Source organism: Panthera leo, chromosome B4 (assembly GCF_018350215.1).
Source record: "Panthera leo isolate Ple1 chromosome B4, P.leo_Ple1_pat1.1, whole genome shotgun sequence".
Classification (NCBI taxonomy): Eukaryota; Metazoa; Chordata; class Mammalia; order Carnivora; family Felidae; genus Panthera; species Panthera leo.
In genome coordinates, this window is record NC_056685.1 from 96,422,399 (window position 1) to 96,443,043 (window position 20,645).

The window sequence follows — 20,645 nt, forward strand, 5'->3', positions numbered from 1 at the left end:
AAAATTACAGAGTAAAATTATTTATTAAAATAATAATTTTAGGAAACTTGGAACCCAAATAATTTCTAATTTTTACAAAAATGGCATCGTGTTATTTGTTTACAAAGATGATAATTGCAAAATTACAGAGATAGTATATTACACAACACCTGATTAATGTTGTCTCTCAATATGTTTACTTCTCTTGTTTGAATTCCTGATCATATTCTTCGGTTTTAACCTTCGCCATGGTTTGAATGAATCACCAAGAACAAGACTGAAAAAACCAAACCGCGCAATGCTGTGCATAGCTATATAGTTTGTTCTAGTCTTGTGTAGCAAGAAACTCAGATTAATAATGCTTTACTTGGCATTTTGTTTAACCTACGAGTTCTTAAAAGTCTTCATCTCATGGTAGAATATATATCCAGAGGGATAGAACATGACACAGTATCCTTATTTCTTCTTATTTGTAGATCAAGTGAGGTTGAATCGATGTGGTCATAGATGCTGAAAGCATTTCTACCCATAACTTTATTTCTATTCTCTACTCCCATAGTACTTTATTTATGCAACCAATACTCAACCCATCGGATGATATTAATGATTTGTACACTTATCTGTCTTCCTTATTGTAATGGGAATTGCTTGGAGGCAGGAGTTGGGTCGCAACTGTGTTTGTCTCCCCAACCTCTAAAGGGACGTCACATGTACAAAGCAAACTAATATTGTGAACATTAGATATTGGAATAAGACACTAATTTAAACAAATGAAAATACTGAAAAAGGAAATATTTGCGTCTATTTGGTTATCTATACATGCATCCTCATACATGTCTATGTAGGTGTTTGTCTGTATTGATGTCTAAATCTACATTTAATTCATACATCTTGGAATTCCCAAATAAATGCCTTGTTGATCATCACTGATCGTCACAAAATTGAACTAGATTTTAGAGAAATAATCGGTACAGTATCTTGTGATCACAAAGATAATGCCCCATATATGTGTCCTTTGTGCATAATTATTCAATATCATCCTATTTTTGTTTCTGGTTGCTCCTCACCCCTAGTCCTCTTTCCACCATTTATTCATAATCTCTCTCAATGTGCATATGATGATGTCACTTTCCAATTTTAGCTTCCTAACCTGACATAGAGGATCCTTGATGAATATGTTCTTGTCAATCCCTCTGTGATAATTGCTAGTCATTTACCCCATTTTCCTTCCTGCCTTCTCTCACAGAAAACTCTGTACTCTCCCAAACAAGCCATTAAATCTCCATGACTTTTCCAAGATACTCCTTTCTGTCCAAAATGCCCTTTTCTGTTGTCTCCGTCTAGAAAACTCAAATCATCCTTAAGGACTCAACACGGACTTCAGTTCAGAGGCTTTTCCTGCTTTCTCCCCAGGCAGAACAAATCACAGCCTTCTTTGTATAGGCACACCATATCCTGAACCTACTTCCACACTTACATACAGCAAGTGGTTTTTTAATATTTGTTTTCATCTTTGTCTCTCTTTTTACTACTAGAAAATCGTTGAAGGTCGAATCCATGCCTTTGTATCTTTTTTATCTTCAGAACCAGGCATACCATCTGGGATATAGCAGGTGCTCAATAAATATTTGTAGAACAAATTCTCTTATTTAATCTTCACAACCACATATGTTTACAAATGAAGGTGCTGAAGTCTAAAAATACTGAGTAACTTGCTCAAGGTCACCCAGCTAGCGAATGACAAATGTATTACTTCTGGTGTGGGACACTTTCATTAACTTTGTAGCAGTGTGCCTGTCTTTTCTCCTAGGAACGCCAAAGAGCCATTTGGGTTTACATCCATCCTCCTGGAAAATTGAGTCCTTGTGGCTGCCCTTATATAACCCACTTCTGCCCTGAGAACTGTTTTTCCTGCTCTTTTCATGCCTATGAGCACCTCACCACTGCTTGAATTGGTTCAGGCTTCACTCTCATCTTAGTCTGGTTTGATGTGTTTGACTTTTTTTGATCTTGATTCAGATTATTCTCTGATTTTTTTTTTCTTTCCTGGTGCCAGAGTCAAAGTGTCCTCCTTATATTGCTTTTTACTGAAATTACTAAGACTTTCTGTAGAAACTTGCTGTCATCCTTACCTTTCAATAGTACTTCCTGTTTTCCCACTCATCACCATGCCGGTGGCTGGACCATGGTTAGATCAGGCATATTCACTGTTACCCGTTTAGAATTTGGCATGTCTGGGCAGAAGCCTTTTTGAGATGTTAAGGAATATAATTTGTCAAGTATACCTAACACTGTGATAAAAATTCTTAATAACTCCCTTTACATATATTACTAGATACTGGTCTATGAAATGCTAATATTGTAAGAAATAATAAAAAAAAGAGAAGATTCCCTCTGAAATTTTATTTATATTTTCATGCAAACTATAATTTATTGCCAAAAGATGTTTAGCACTTTCTCCTCAGACCCAGGCCTTTCCTTCAAGTTGCCTGTAGCATATTGCTCTTTGGATGTTCGCTCTCATATTACTTGCAACGTGTCACAAAGTGATCTTTTTAGCTTGCACTACAAAAACAAACTTTATTCCACTACTCCATTTCTTTCAGTAGCTTCCCCCCACACTTTAAAAATTCCATCAAGTCTAAAAGCTATGTAGTTATCTCTTAATACTTCGTCTCCATCATCCACTAAGGGGACCAGGGCATCAAGGCATCAATGTTGGTTGATTTTTCATTCAAAATATCTCTCAGATACCACAGCCCTTCAGCAGCACCTTGTTCTAATACATCATCACCACATCAGCTCTGAGTACAATAGCCACTTTCTGCCTCCCGTCTCTGCAGACCTCAAGCCACCCTGTATACCACAGATAAGTTAATTTTCCTAAGACACTACTTTTATTATGTTATTATGCCTGCTACTGCCTATTTATTAAGACCAAACTCTTCCACCTGGTAACAGGATTCAAACGGAGTAGCTGTTTTTCATGTTTTCTCTGCCTGGATTTGCCCTTTTTTTAAAAGCTGCTTCCCCCATTCATCTAAGTAACCCTTCATCCTTCAACTACCCACTTTAATGTCACTTCCTCTGTGAAGCCTTTTCTGAACTAATTAATCATTTCATCCTTTGTGTTTTATAACATCCATCATATTATAATCCAGTTAGCTGTTTATCTGTCTTTCTGTTACACTTTTGAGTCCTTTAAGGTTAGAAACTAAGTTTGAGTCATATATTTCTTCCCCAGACACAGCATAATATCTGGCATAGAGTAGGAATTTAATACATATTTGTTAAATGAATGAATGAGCAAAATAATGGAAGTTTTCTTCTTTTCCCATGTTATTCTCTGTTTATTCACATTTTCTTTACCTATCTGAAAAACCTTTGCACTGTTCTCCAAAAATTCAAAGGTAATATGTTTTTGAAAACAGTTCAATAGAAAATGATACATTCAATATTATTTGAACTGTTTAAATGTAGACATGTAAAAACTCCAAGAAGGGTCTATATTAGACTGATAGGATTTATTCTTATTATTAACATTAAACTCATTTACACAGATTTTATAGTTTCATGTTTTACCTTATTGTGCTGCTTTTTGAAAGCGCTAAATTAGTTTGCCATGGTGACCTTAATATATGAACTAGAATAAAAGCTATCTGTTAAATACGCACCATAAATATACTATTCTCTCCACACACCACACACACATACACACACACACACACACACACACACACACACACACACAATTTTAAAACTCCTTCAAGGATCAGACAAATTCTACTTCATCCATTAAACTTTGCATAAATAATTCCATTTTACAGTATTTTTTTCCTTCAAATTTCCTTTGGCATTTCTAGTCTGTAAGAGAAAACCACTATTTTGTTCACAGAATCCAACTATTTTGTTTGATCTCTTATCTCATATTAGAGCCAGGATTTCTTTAACTTTATTTTGAAATTTTAATGGTCTCAGGTTGGCAGTAGGCAATTAATCAATACTTTGTAATCGTTACTGTTATCATTATTGTTGTTGAGCATGGGGGAGAGCACCCCAGCAGGGGACTGACAAGCTAAGATCATTTTTTAATTTTAAAGTGACACAAGTTTTTATAAAGAAATTAGCACCATCTCTCCTGGAAACTCTTTGTAGTTTTGTTAAATTGGATTTGCCTCTGGCTAGAGTTTTCTTTTCTCTTCCTCAGTTTAAGGTGTTCTCTCTTCCAAGTTTGGTGAGTGTTCGTCTGCCAAGCTTTTCTTTTTTATTTTTTTCTCCTCCCTTTTAATCTCCTTTAATGTCTTTTTTTTTTCCCTCAGTCATACAATATCATTCTCTCCAACAATGTAGAAAATGAACCTTTTGCTAACGATTCAACATTGTTAAATTTAAACACTGTTTCTTGAAATTCTACTGAGGAGGCAAAGGTTTGTTTTTGTTTTCCTCCAGAAGCGTGAAGCAACATATTACATATAACTTGCATTTCCTTAAATAAGAGAGTTTCATTTTAGAAATTTACCTTAGGTTTCACTTGAGTTTCATTTTAGAAATTTACCTTAGGTTTCACTTTACTAATTACTTGCTTTATATCATTATTTGTAATTAATTTGTAACTATTTGTAATTAATTGCTTTATATCATTTAAAATCATATTGCCAGCCAAAGAAGATATGTGTACTGAATTTTCATATTGATCAATATATGTTTATTGGTGCTAAATAGTATAAATTAGGATTCAGATAAAACACTATTTTAAGTTCATTTTACGCTATGGTTTCGATCAGATGTTTGAGTTCCATAATGGAGTGGGCAACCACTATTTAAAGAGTTGAATATTTTTTCTTCAGAATGGAAATCATATCTTCAACTGGTATTTCTTATAAATAAAAGTGTTCGTCAGTGAAGTTGAGGTATAGTGATATATTCCATGATCCCACCCGTTAATTCCAATATCAAATAGTTTTAATGTGTGTTTTTAAATTGAGTAAGAGTAACAAGATTGCATACCTGCTTAAAAGTAACATTAACATTTTTATTTTGGAAATACATGATTTTCTCTTACTCTCTCAATCTAGGCCTTCTGTCTTGAGATCTTATATTTATTTTATAGTGGTCCTAAAATAAACTACCAATCATTTTATTTTAAAATTTTATATTAAAATTTTTAAAAATTTATTGAGAGAGAGAGAGAGTGTCAACAAGGGAGGGGCAGAGAGAGAGGGGGACACAGAATCCGAAGCAGGCTCCAGGCTCTGAGCTGTCAGCACAGAGCCCATCGCAGGGCTCAAACTCACCGCGAGATCATGACCTGAGTGAAGTGGGACGCCTAACTGACTGAGCTACCCAGGAACCCCATTAAAATTGTAAATCATAAAGCCCAACTTCACTCTCCTTAATTTTGTCTTGAATTAGGAACTTAATTTGAGAAGAAATACAGTATCAGTTTATGTCATATTGTCAATTCATTGTAAGTTTGAACTTCTCACCATTGGCTCTTGGGGGCTGAAGCAGACTTCTGGGAGCAGTTCAGTCCCAATTCAGTTTGATGGAGTATAGACCATTGACGAGAAAATCTCAGACCAAAAAAGGGCTGAAGAAATTAGATCTATGGTCTACAGACTATAAAAATAAGCTATTAGAAATAAACCTTATAGTATGTAGTTGGCTGGAGAATTAATTAAATTATTGATTAAACATACTAAATCATTGAACAAATGATGATGAACTAAGATGCTTCTTTAGAAGCAGATTTAAAGAGCACACACATATATGCCTAGTTAACTATTCCTTTTTTTAATCATATTTATTCTCCATTTCTATTTTTTTTTTTAAATCCAAGATTGGTATAATCTCAGCTGACATTACAACTCACTCAGAAATAACATGCGGTTCATCTGCCGGCTCAAAGTAGGAGGCTCCAGGAGTGAGTTCAGAATTAGCTATAGCAATTTAAGTGTTGCAGTCTTTAATATCTGTAATGATACTCCTCAGGTCCCAACTATCTGGGGGCTATTTAGCCTTGTTATCGCTTCCAATTTCTTTTTTTTTCCCTCCTCCCTCAGTGAAGGCAGGAGGCCAGGAGAACTAATAGCTGCCAGCATTTTTGTTAACAAAACCCAAGCTGTTTCTCTAAAGCAAGCTTCTTAAAACAAAAGCAACAGAGAAGTACTTTTCCTTTACAGTTTATTTCTAATATAACAAATCAGCTTTTATCAGAGCAGATACAAAGGCCTCAACATCACACCGAATAGAAATCTTATGATTTTCTTTGTTTTCACCACTTTATAGTAATGGGTTGTTAATACCTATTGATCTCCACTTTATGTTCATTATCCTGAATTCACATTTATGTCTACGAATATAGTTTATGTCAATATGCCTTTTGTTATTTGTTGTGGTTTCCTGAAATTCTTTCACAGAATAAATGTGGTGGTGGTGGTGGTGGTGGTGGTGTGTGTGTGTGTGTGTGTGTGTAGGTGAGTGTGTTAGAGCGAAAATTACATGGGAGGGGAGGTTTGGGGAAGGAAAAGTGGGAGGATGAGAGAGAGAGAGTGTGTGTTGCTCAGATGGTTCTACAAATAAACGGTGTAAATAGCAAAATAGCACTGGAACCCTGAGATTTAGTTATTATTCTTATATTGAACTTCACTAAAAAGGTTATTTGGGACTGAAACTGCAGTCTTCATCCTGTAGAACACATAAACAAGCTTAGTCTATTTCATTTATGTGTCCACTGTCTGAATTTGCTTTAACCCCTGTTAAGGAACAGTCCATTGTTTTTTAATCTATTTAGGGCCCATTGTAGCCCATTGATTTTGTTTCATGTTGTGCTCAAATCAACCACTCTCATTTTAGAGTAATTGAAGAGGCATTTTATTCACTGGGTTCTCTTTGAAGTTCAGTCTTACCATGTAGGCTGATGAGCATCGTCTGTTAAGTAACACACGTTCTGTTCATGTTGTCACACACATTGTGTCATAACCATGAATCACCTATGATATTGCCACATCTACTGTATTGCAGGAAAAACAGAGGTTTCTGACGGATGTTCTGCATGAAGTGATGCTGCTTGACGGCTTGGCCAGTTCCCATCCAGTATCACAGGAAGTGCTACAGGCAACAGATATTGACAGGGTGTTTGACTGGATCGCCTATAAAAAGGTGGGAATAGATGAGACCCAAATGCCATGAATTGGATATCTCCCGAGGTAGCCAAACTATTTCATGCTAGATTTATTCTTCTCTTCTTCCTGGCAGATAGAAATGGACTGAGGTAGAAAATGGAGTAACTAGGTTCATGTCATTTTATGAGTTAGGGTTTTGCTTTATAAATCAGTGAAATGGAGATGAATGTTTGCCAAATAGTGCATAGAAATGTTGGAAGTATTAATGAATAAATGTTTGGAGACTCAATATGAAATTTCTGTACAAATGGTGTTGTGTAAATGTCAGTTTTTATTATTACTAACAAGAGAGCTGACCTATATAGTGACAAATTATTTGTCATCAGTGCTCCTTAAATAGTTGCTTATTTTGGGTTGGCTGATGCAAATCGGTGTAGGCAGTGACATAAGCATTTTATAAACATTGTTTAAGGAAATTTAGGGAATTAAACATCTTTCTTGGATAATAATCATGATAAATGAAATTGTAAAGACTAGACTATGACTGACAAAGATTTTGGACCTATGACTCGACACAGAAATAAGATAGACTTTGAACTTTTTCCCATTGTTAACGTGGATTAAAATTTTTCCTTTTATCTCTATCCCTTAGTTCTAATTTAACATGAGCATGTACATCTCTGTTTAATACTCAGTAGCCACTTAGTAATTGTTAAGATAGTGTTAAAGTCTAGTTCATCTTTGGTGTAGATTGAATTGCATTTACTGGGATTTCCACATAGTTTATTGATTCAATAATGTAAAATTTTTAAAAACTGTTGTTAATATTTTTCCTGAAATATTCCTATTTACAACTAGAAGTCATATAGTGATTGATCAGATGATCAAATCAGATGATTTGTACATTAATTTGGATATTCTGTTTTGCCCTCAGGAAATTACTAGCTCAATGATTATTAGTTAATATTATATGCTATAATATGTAAAGATAAAAATTGTGTTAGAAAATGTTTTTTCAAGTCACTGATCATTTCATTGGCTATAAAGGGTTTTTTGATGATTTGGAAAAATAAGCAGAAGTATAGAACCGTTTTTAAAATATATATTAATGTATTTATGTAAAATATCAAAATTTAGAATATATATTAATTTTTATATATGAGGTTTTGGGGGCCATATTTTGTTGGATGTACATTCAGTTTCTTCAACTGTATTTATTCCTAAAATATAGTGCAGAAGATACGATTCTTCCCTTCTTCTTGGCGTATGGAAATGGGCTGTGAGTTAGAAAACGTAGAAAAATATTATTAAGATAGCTTGAGATGAGTTTGGAGACTTGTCTGGACTTAATTTCTACCTGCTACCGATTCTCTAAAACTGTGTGTAAATGCCAATTTTACCTCCACATTAATAACGATCAAGAAAATATTATCTTGGTTAAATACATTTAGATGTATTTGTACATAGATAACATCTATTCCAGATTCCATATATTTGAGAATTTGAAATGTTTTTAAGAAGTTTAAGAATCAAAACAGTAGGAAAAAATATATATAATGATTATTATTTTACCCTTTCCACAGTTTGGTACAGAGTCTTGCCAACCTATAAAGGTGAGAAATGAGCAGACTGTGGCACAGTGTTTAAGAACACCATCATAAAGGGTACTGGCTGACTTGCCTCTAGCCATGTATCTTTTTTTTTTTTAACTTTGTTGAGGAATAATTGACAAAAGTAATTGTATATATTTAAAGCACAGGGTGTGAGGTTTTGATATAAATATACATTATGGAATGATTAGCATGATTAAGATGATGAACATATCTACCACCTCACATGGTTAACTCTTTTGCCTGTTTGTGTATGTGGTGAGAATGCCAAAGATATACTCTCAGCAACTTTCAAGTATATGGTATGTTATTAACTATAGCAACGATGCCATACATTAGATCATGAGAATTTATTATAACTGAAAATTTGTACCCTTTGACCCACATCACCCCATTTCCTCCTTCCCTGAGCCCTTGTCTACCACCATTCTATTCTCTGTTTCTATGAAATTGGCCTTTTTTTTTTTTTCCCTAAGATTTCACAAATAAGTAATACCTTATAGCATTTACCATTCTGTCTGGCTTTTTTTACTTAGCATAATGCCCTCCATGTTTATCAATGTGGTTGCAAATGGCAGGATTTCTCTCTTTTTTTAATGGCTGAATCATGTGTGTATATATATATATATATATATATATATATATATATATATATATATATGTAATATATATCACATTTAAAATATGTAACATTTTCTTTATCTATTTATCCGTTGGAAGACATTTATATTATTTCTGTATCTTGGCTATTGTGAATTAAAGCTGAAAGGAACATGGACATGCAGATATCTCTTTGAGATACTGATTTCATTTCCTTTGGATGTATACCCAAGAGATATATTGCTAGATCTTATGGTAATTCTATTTTTAATTTCCTGAGAAACTTCCATATTGTTTTCCATCATGTTTATACCAGTTTACATTCCCACCACCACTGTGTAAGGGTTATCTTTTCTCCTTGTCCTTGCTAGCGTTTGTTATTTCTTATCTTTTTTTTTTTTAAAGTAACCTCCATGCCCAACATAGGGCTTGAACTCACAACTCCGAGATCAAGAGTTGCTCACAGGCTCACCAAATGAGTCAGCCAGGTGCCCCCTATGTCTTACCTTTTTTTTTTAATTTTTAAAATATTTATTCATTTTTTGAGACACACACATACACACACACACACACACACACACACACACACACACACACACAGAGTATGAGTGTGGGAGGGGCAGAGAGAGAGGGAGACACAGAATCTGAAACAGGCTCTAGGCTCTGAGCTGTCAGCACAGAGCCCAACATGGAGCTCAGACCCATAAGCCATAAGATCATGACCTGAACCGAAGTCAGACACCCAACGCCCAACGAAATGTATCTTTTTGAAAGTAGCCATTTTAACAGTTATTTAGTGTCTCATTGTGGTTTTGATATGTATTTCGCTGATAAATGGTGATATTGAACACCTTTTGATATGGACCATTTGGCCAAATTGAATATCTTTGGAGAAAATATTTATTCAGGTCCTTCGCCCATTTTTAATTAGACTGTTGGGATTTTTTTTTTGTATGAGTTCTTTATAAGTTTTGTGTATGTTTTTATATTTTATAATTATATATTTTGCAAATATTCTCTTCCATTTTGTAGGTTGCCTTTTCAATTTATTGTTTCCTTTTTTGTGCCAAAGCTTTTAGTTTGATATAGTCTCATTTGTTTATTTTGTTTCTGTTGCCTGTGCTTTTGGTGTCTTATCTAAGAATTCATTGCTAAAATTAATGCTAAGGATTTTTCTCTCATGATTTCTTCTAGGAGTTTTATGGTTTCAGGTCTTACATTGGAATCCTTGATCCATTTTTAGTTGATTTTTGTGAGTGGTATAAGATAGGGGTCCAATTTGATTATTTTGCATAGGGATATCCAGTTTTCCCAAGACCATTTGTTAAAGAGACTGTCATTTCCTCATTGTGTGTTCTTAGTGATCTTGTCACAAATTAGTTGACCACATGTGATTGGATTTATATCTTGACTCTCTGTTCTTTCTGCTCTACTAGTTCTATGTAGCTGTTTTTGTTTTTGTTTTTGTTTTGCCATTATCATATGGTTTTGATCACTATAGCTTTGTGTAATATAGCTTGAATCAGAAAGTGAGAGTCCTTCAGCTTTGTTCTCTCTCAGGATTGTTTTGGCTATCTGGGGTCTATAAGATTGTTTTGTTTTGTTTTCTGTGAAAAATGCCATTGGAACTTTGATAGCGATTACACTGCATCTGTACAACACTTTGACTAGTATGAAGATTCTCACAGTATTAATTCTTCCAATCCAAGATCACAGGATATCTTTTCATTTATTTCTGTCTTCAATCTCTTTCATCAATGTCTTATGGTTCTCAGTGTACAAGTCTTTCACCTAATTGGTTAACTGTATTCCTAAGTATTTTATGGCCTTTGATGCTACTGTAAATAGCATAGGATTGCTTTTTAAATTTCTCTTTTAGATAGTTCAGTGTTAGTGTATACAAGTGATTTGTGTATGTAAAATTTGGATCTTGCAAATTTACTGAATTAATGTATTAGTTGCAACAGCTTTTGGGGGAATCTTTAGGGGTTTCTATATATGAGATATCATCTACACAGAGAAATAATTTTACTTCTTTCTTTTCTGATTTGGATATCTTGTATTTCTTGTTCTTGCTTAGTTGCTATGGCAATGGCTAGTATTTCCATTTCTATTTTGGATAGAAATGGTGAGAGTGGGCATCCTTGTCTTTTCCTGATCTTGGAGGAAAGGCTTTTAACCTTTCACTACTTAGTATGATGTTAGCTAGGGGCTTGTCTTCCTATCTATGTATCTTTATGCTATGTATCTTTATGCTATGTATCTTTCAGTGCTATTACCACTGAAAATTCTGTTTTCCTGTGTGTTTTTAAGTGATGATAGATATGCTGTTTTTCAAAGAAGATTTCACAAGAAAAAAATTTAACAACTATACTAAGGTATAATTAAAATACAATAAACTGTACATGTTAAAAAGTACAATTTGATATGTTCTGACATATGTATACAGTGAAAGCATCACCACGACCCAGTTACTGAACATATCCATCAAATATTTTCTTGTGCCTCTTTGTAATCACTTTTCCATCTCTCCTCTCTACTCCATTGATCAACTTTTTCGCTACAGATTAAATTGCATTTCTAGAGTTTTATATAGATGAAATAATATGTATGTACTCTTTTTTGGTCTGCTTTCTTTCATTCAACATAATGATTTTGAGGTATATTCATGTTGTAGAATACATGGATATAGTACAATTTCTTCATTCTCTTGAATATTTGGGTTGTTTATAGTTTGGGGCTGTTACAAATAAAGCTGCTATGAACATTTGTGTGCCAGTCTTGTATGTATATTCACTTTTGTTTCTCTTGGGTAAATACCTAAAGGTGGAATGTCCATGTGATATGGTAGGTATGTTCAATGTTTTAAGACTGCTGAACTGTTTTCCAATATAGTTGTACCATTGAAACATAGTATATTCCCTCCAAACATGTATCAAACTTCTGCTTTCTCCACATCTTCACCAATACAAACATGGTATAATCAATTCTTTTAATTTTAGATATTGTAATGTTATCTCACTCTAGTTATAAATTATGTTTCCCTAACAGCTATTGATGTTGACAAGTTTTTCATTTGATATTTTTCCTCCTATACCTTCATTAGTGAAAGGTTAGTTCAAATCCTTTGCCCATTTTTTTTTAAATTTGATTGTTTGTTTTCTTATTATTAAGTTTTGGGGATTCTTCATATACTTTGAACACAGATATAAGATATATGATATGCAAATACTATTTTTCCCAGTTTGTCACCTGACCTTTATGTTTATAATAGCATCTTTCTGAAAACTAAAGATTTTAGTTTTGATTAAGTATACTTTATCATGTTTTTCTTCAATTGATGGTATTATCAGTGTCATATTTAAATTTTTTTAAATTTTACATTTATTTATTTTTGAGAGAGAGAGAGAGGCAGACTGCAAGTGGGGGAGGGACAGAGAGACAAGGAGACACAGAATCCTAAGCAGGCTCCAGGCTCTGAGCTGTCAGCACAGAGCCCGACGCAGGTCTCTCCCACAAACCGTGAGATCATGACCTGAGTTGAAGTTGGACGCTTACCAACTAAGCCACCCAGGCGCCCCATCAGTGTAATATTTTAAAGATCTTTGACCAACTCAAGGTCAGGAAAGTTTTTCCTTTTTTTCCCTCTATAAGTTGTATAGTTTTAGGTTTATATTTAGATCTACAACCTATTTTCAGCTTATTTTTGTATTGGTGTGAAGTTTGAATCAAATATTTTTCTTTTTCTTTTTTTGCGTAGAGATACTTAATTTTTGAAGAAATATTTCTTAAAAGCCCTAGTGTTTTCACATTGAATTGCCACTTCACATTGGTTAAAAGTCAGTGAACTATAGATGCATGGGTCTATTTCTGGACTATTTATTTTGTTCTCTCAAGAATATGTTTGTCTATGTTGGTGCCAATACCATACAACCTTGATTACCGCAGTTTTATGATAAACTTTGAATTAAGGTTGTTAATCCTCTAACTTTCTTCACATTTTTGAAGGTCTTTTGACTATTCTTGATACTTTGAATTTCCATGTGAATTTTAGAATGAGTTTTTCAATTTCTATAAAAACTCTCTGGGAATTGCAGGGATTGCATTGCATTTATAAGGCAATTTGGGAGAACTGACACCTTAGCAATACTAAGTGACCCATGAACGCAGTATACCTTTCCATTCATTTAGGTTCTCTTTGTTTTTTCTCAGTAGTGTAGTTTTCAGTGAATAGATCTTTTATATCTATTTTCAGATTTATTTCTAAGTATTTCACATCTATAGGCTATTGTAATTGATATTCGTTTTAATTCCCATTTCTGCTTTTTTTGCTCTATATAGAAATACAATTGATTTTTGTATGTTTACCTTGTGCAATGTTAAATAGAAGCAATGAGAGCAGACATCCTTGTATTGTTCCTGATATTAGGAGCAATGCATTCAGTCTTTCACCATTAGATATGATGTTTCCTCTAAAGTTTTATAAATACTCTTTATCAGGTTGAAGAAATTGCATTGTATTCCTGAATTGCTGAGAGTTTTAATCCAAAATTGATGCTGATTGCATCAAATGCCTTTTCCCCATCAATTAAGATGGTCATTTTTATTTTATTTTATTGTTTAATTTTTTAAAATTATTTTTAATGTTTATTTCTGAGACAGAGAGAGACAGAGCCTGAGTGGGGGAGGGGCAGAGAGAGAGGGGGACACAGAATCCAAAGCAGGCTCCAGGCTCTGAGCTGTCAGCACAGAGCCCGACGCGGTGCTTGAACTCAAGGACCGTGAGATCATGACCTGAGCCGAAGTCAGACGCTGAACTGACTGAGCCACCCAGGCACCCCTTATTTTATTTTTTAATTTGTTAATATGATGAATTATGTTGAGTGAGTTTTAATGTTAGACTATCATTGCATTCCTGGGACAAATATCATTTGGTCATAAGGTATTTTTAAAAATATATTGTTGAATTCAATTTACTAAGAAAATGTTTACAAATTTTGCATCTATGTTCATGACAGGTATCAGTGTGTAATTTTGTTTCCCTGTAACATCTTTTTCTGGTTTTGCTATCACTATAATGCTAGCCTCATAAAAGGAAACTATTGCCTTCTTTTCAATTTTCTGGGAGAATTTATGTAGAATTATATTCTTTTTGTTTTGCTTTGTTTTGTTTTGTTTTTGTTTTGTTTTGTTTTGTTTTGTTTGTTAAATATGTGGTAGAATTTACCAGTACAGCAATCTGGGCCTGGAATTCCTTCATGGGAAGATTTTTAGCTAGTAACTTAATTTTGATAATATTAGCAGATTCGGGTTATTTACGCTTCTTTAAAAATTTTTTTTTAATGTTTATTTATTTTTGAGAAAGAGACAGAGCGTGAGTGAGGGAGGGGCAGAGAGAGAGGAAGACACAGAATTCGAAGCAGGATCCAGGCTCTGAGCTGTGAGCACAGAGCCTGACATGGGGCTGGAACTCACCAGCTGTGAGATCACAACTGAGCTGAAGTAGGCTGCCCAACTGACTGAGCCACCCAGGTGCCCCTATTTATGCTTCTTGACTAAGCTTTGTAGTTGGTATCTTTTCAAGGATTTGGCTCATTTTATCTAAGAAGTTTCATTTATTGGCATCAAGTTGTATATGATATTTTCTCTCATTATCCTTTTAATAACCAGAGAATCTTTAATAATATCACCTCTCTAACTCCAGATATTGTTAATTTTTGTCTTATTCTTACTGTTTTGATTAGTATAGCTAGAAGTTTATACATTTTATTTTCAAAAGTTCAGCTTTTGGTTTAATTGATTCTTACTCTTACTTTCTATGTTATAGATTTCCTAATTATTACTATTTTCTTCTTTCTTCCTTTTTTTAAAATGTTTATTTATTTTTGAGAGAGAGAGGGAGACAGCACGAGCATGGGAAGGGCCGAGAGAGAGGGAGACACAAAATCTGAAAGAGGCTCCTGGCTCTGAACTTTCAGTGCAGAGCCCAACATGGGCTTGAACCCACAAACCGTGAGATCATGACCTGAGCTGAAGTCAGACGTTTGACTGACTGAGCCACCCAGGCACTCCTCTTTTTTCTGGTTTCTTTAGGTGCAAGTTTAGGTCATTAATTGAAGGCCTTTTTTTTCTATTCTAATTCAGATGTTTATCCCATAAATTTTCTCTAGCTAATGGATGTCTCAGATTTTGATACGTGGAGGTTTTATTTTCATTCACTTTAAGATACTTTCTAATTTCCTATTTGATTTGTTAGTTGCCCCATGGGTTATTTAAAGTGTGTTATTTAGTTTACATGTATTTGAAGATTTTCCAGAAATAGTTTCTGTTCTTTATTTCTTATTTAATTCTACTGTGATCAGTAAAACATATTCTGTATGACTTGAATTTTCTTAGTTATCAAGGCTTGTTTTATGGCCCAGGATTCGGTGTCTGTTGGTAAATGTACCATATGCACTTCAAAAGAATGTGTATTCCACTGTCGTTGACTGGAATATTTTATAAATGTTAGGTAAAGTTGGTTGATAGAGTTGTTCAAATCTGTTCTATCCATATTGATTTTCTGTCTACTTGTTCATCTTGCTTTCTTGATGGGCCCTTATTGTTTGGATTCACCCACATTATGCTAAAATCAAACTCTAAAAATGTAGTGAAAAATAGTGGCATATCTGAAAAATAATCTTCAAGTGTAAATGTGGAAAAATAAAGATTAGAATTTGGTAGAAATCGGGGCGCCTGGGTGGCTCAGTCGGTTAAGCATCCGACTTCAGCTCAGGTCATGATCTCGCGGTCCGTGAGTTCGAGCCCCGCGTCAGGCTCTGTGCTGACAGCTCAGAGTCTGGAGGCTGTTTCAGATTCTGTGTCTCCCTCTCTCTGACCCTCCCCCATTCATGCTCTGTCTCTCTCTGTCTCAAAAATAAGTAAACGTTAAAAAAAAATTAAAAAAAAAAGAATTTGGTAGAAATCTCAGCGACTTCATTTTGAGAATCTCTGTATCAGGCCTTGATGTACACTTCATGTCTTAGACTAGTTCTCTGATTTGGCTTTTCTCAGGTTCTTCCTATCAGGTAAGTTTGTAGATGGATAACATGAAATAACCTATTTAACTTTATAGATGGAATAGGTAAATCATGTCATTCGGGGATGTATGACAGGTAACAGAGATAATTTTACAAGCTATAAATAAGATTAGCTGCTAGTATTTGTTGCATGCTTACTTGGGGCCAGGCACTGTGCCAAAGTCTTTATATCTATTAACTCATCGAATTCTCATAATCTCCTTATGGGGGGGGGGTGTTATTTTCATGATTCTCATTTTAAAGATGAGGACATTGACTTGTGGGCAATCTAAGGATATGTTTCCCAGGAACTCAAGTTCCAGAGCCATTGTTCTTAACCACTACCATATTTTTATCAACAAGTTTGGCTAGAACATTCATTCCAAAGTAATTTGATAAGCTTCTGCTTATGCTCCAGGCACTGTGTGCTGAGTACTAGGGATATGATCAATAAGACATAAAGGAGAGACAGGATATAAATAAGCCAGTGCAATAACATATGAGTATTAATAGCAATATATCCATTTTAAATGTGGACAACTAACTCAAACCATATTTAGGGATAAAAAGGAACTCATTGACTAAAAATCTGTCAAGTATGAGATGTAGTCATAGCTTTAAGAATGGTTGGCTCCACGTATTTTAACAATGTCATCAGCTTCTTGGCTCTTCACCTGTATCTGACTTAATTTCTGAATTATTCTAGAGGGGTGACCCCAAAGAAATCTAGGCTGATAGGGTCCTCAACTTTGTGATCCTAAGAAGCCCAGAGAAAGAGCAAACTTATTTCATCACAACGGGATCTCTATTTCCACAAAGGGTTATAATTTTTTTCTGATTAGGTAATAGATCACCACTGACCAATCCCTATGTCCAAGGGAAGAACAATTCCTATGAATATTCTAACTAGCTAGCATGGGTCATGAGCTCATCCTTTGGCAGGAGAGATAGACCACATTAAAAAAAAAGGATATGTAGGAAAAAGTAATGGATGCCAACTTCAGAGTCTTAGGTGTTATGATAGACATATGTACAATATATAGTTGCAGGGGGAAATGGGAGGGGAGTGACAAAAAAGCAAACAAGGACCATTCTGTAGAGGAGGTTTAGGAAAGGAGCACCCTGATGTTCCTTGATTGAGTGGAACATCAGGTTCAACACAGTTATAGAATAGTGAGGGTTTAGGGTAATAGGCAGGCTGAGGAGATGAGCAGGTAAGAACTTGGAGAACCTCTTATGTGATACTAAAAAGTTTGAACTTTATCCAGCAGGTCAAGAGAAACCAATGAAGAATATCAAGCAGAGGAATAACATAATTAAAATTGTACTTTATAAAGAATATTCCTGTAGGTGTGGAAGAGATTAAAATAATATTAAAAGCAATATGATAGATTGAGACATTTTAAAAAAGATTGTAGTGACTAGAGTTGTAATATATAGAATTTATTTTTTGTGTGGTAGTATGTAATACTTAATAGAAACGTTTTGCTGCTACTTTTCTGTGTTCCTCCCTGAAGATCCCTGTTACCAAACAGCATTAACCTCTGCCAACAATCAACCTCTCATTGCATCAGTGCTTCATTGGCTTATCATGTCTTATAATTATTTCCTTAATAATTATTGAATTTATTCCCACTTCTGTTTTTTGTTATTCTTCCTTCATAGCAATTTCATTATACTTTAAATAACTTTTTGATGTAGTGGTGTATTATGGGGGTAGAGAAGATTATACAGAAATAAAGGTTAGGAACCAACAGACCCAATACTAATTTGTGTAGATTTGAATTTAAGAACTGAGTGATTTTGAATAAATACTGAGTGATGTTCAATATGGATAGTCTCAAGGCCAGGATTAAAAGAAAAACTCTTAAAATTACATGCATATTTTTAGGATGGGAAGAAAAAAAGTGATAGCTAGTCTGTTAAAAAATTACATTCCAGTGAAATAACAATTTTCCATTTTAAGTGTAATTGAAAAAGAAGATGCTTTTATCCTAACATACAATGGAAACAGGAAAATACTGTCCATAGATAGAAAGACTGGGAAAGATGGATTGAGATAGTCTCTTTGCTCTAAAAGCACAAAGGGAAATAAGAATCAATGACCCAATAACCTGGATGATGAAAGTGTGCGAATGCTCATTAAATTTACATATGATGCCACATTGAAATGAATTGCTACAAGCTTGGGAGAGAGGAAGAGATTTCCAAATGACTTAAGCAAATTTAAAGAGAATCCTTTACAAACAAGAACACTTTTGAACAATTATTATACCAAGGCTGATGTATTTTATGAAAATTTCCTGTATGGCTAAAGAGGAAAATGTATACAATTTCTGTAATTTTTAGAAGTGAATACAAAAAGCCAACCAGCCATTTGCATCTATTGTCTTTTCTGATAACAGGTTTCCCACTCATAGCAGTATGTCAACCAGGTCACGATTAGGACACCAAGAGAGCACATCCCAGCTCTACAAACAGAATGGGTCATTTCTGTAGAAGAAAAAAAAAAAAAGATAGCCTCTTCCTTTAAGAATATAACCCAGTAGTAGACATAAGACCTCTGAAATTAAGACAGCAGTTATACTAAGAGTAACAGTAAAGCATATCTATCATTTAATGAGCACTGACTATCTATGAGGCATTGTGTGAAATGCTTTGCATGTGTTATCATCTTTATTCCTAACAGAACACTTGGATTTAGGCATTTTCAACCCATTTTACTCATGAAACTGAAACTTAAGAAAGGAAGTGATTTCCATAGGGCCAGACATCTAGCAAGTGAACAAGCCAAGGATTTAAAGTCAGACCTATAAAACTTTTTACAAATAAACATATTTGAAGGCAGGTTATGATATGATCCATCTCAGTGGATGGCAACTTCCAGTTCTCAGGTCATCTTCAATCCTCTTTTTTTCTCATCCTATTTGTCAGGAAATCTTGTCTCTGCTGTCAGAGTATTTCCAGTATTTATTCTTTCTTGTATCCCCCAACTTCATCTATTACTACTGTCCCTTCACTCACCCTATTCCTGTTCCACCAACTCTTGTTTTCCCTAAATCCAACTAACCCCCCCTCCCACACTAGGGTGTTTGCGCTGGCTGTTCCCTCGGTAGAGGATGATGTTCTTTCAGCTGTCATCATGGTTCTAACTTGTCTCCTTCAGGCCTTTACTTAAATGTCACTTTCTTGGAGAGGCCACTTGTTTTCAAGTGGTAAGTGACACCCTCATTTTTTTTCCTTCATTCCTTTCTCTTATTCTGATCCACTTACTGTTTTGGGCTGTTTGGGTAGTGATCACCTTCTAACATATTATAGAATTTTCTCAATATTATGTTTGCTATATTATCTGGCTTCCTGCTTCCCACCGTTGAATGTGAGCTTCATAAAAGGACGGTTCTATGTCTGTGCTTTTCATTGTTTTCCAGTATCCATTATACTGCCTGCATAGAGTAGGCACTCACTAAGTATTTGTTGAATTGAATTAAAGTAAATGTCAGGAAAGCAATATAAGCAAAATGTTATGGTGTTTCAGAGGGAAAGATCCCATCTGTTTATAGGAATTAGGAAAAAGAGTTGGCACTTGAAGTAGGATTAACGAGTTTCAGATGTATTCCATGTGAATTTCAGCGGGGGAAGGAAGATTGTGTTACCCATTCTGTTTCCTAATGGGTTATGTCACATGTGGCCTGACCCCTGAGCCCTAGACCTCATGGGACCCCTTTCCTGTCAGCTCAGCTCTTCTTTTGCTGTTTCTGTGTTCTCCTGCCTCAGGCACAGTCAGCCTCCTGCTCTGCAAGTTTTTCCAGCTCTTACTCTTCTAAACAGGTCCTTCTTCATAGCCTTTGCTTTCTCCATTCACAGACTGCTTAACTGATAAAAATGTTTTAATGTTTTATTTAGTTTTGAGACATAGAGCATGAGCAGGGAAGGGGCAGAGAGAGAGGGAGACACAGAATCAGAAGCAGGCTCCAGTCTCTGAGCTGTCAGCACAGAGCCTGATGCGGGGCTCGAACCCACGAACCGTGAGATCATGACCTGAGCCGAAGTTGGACGCTTAACCGATTGAGCCAGCCAGGCACCCCTCCACTCACAGACTGCAACATATACACCATCAAATGAGTGCAAGTGATTACTATTTTGTCCTCTTTGACACATTTGTGCATATTTTACTGCATAGTATGTATGTACAGTTACACAAGAGATACACATCTGGTGTATTATAGATATTGATTAACTATAGCACTTGTGGTCATTCCTGTTCAAACAATTGG

The 20,645-nt window shown here is 34.9% G+C and overlaps 1 protein-coding gene across 1 annotated transcript in view; it reads left to right on the top strand.

Annotated features, from left to right (window-relative positions):
- Positions 1-20,645, top strand: part of TRHDE (thyrotropin releasing hormone degrading enzyme) — a 379,106-nt gene that overhangs the window by 218,503 nt on the left and 139,958 nt on the right. The window contains exon 6 of the mRNA XM_042944643.1: positions 7,003-7,140. Coding sequence (XP_042800577.1) covers positions 7,003-7,140 — 138 coding nt within the window. The remainder of the gene's footprint in view (positions 1-7,002; positions 7,141-20,645) is intronic.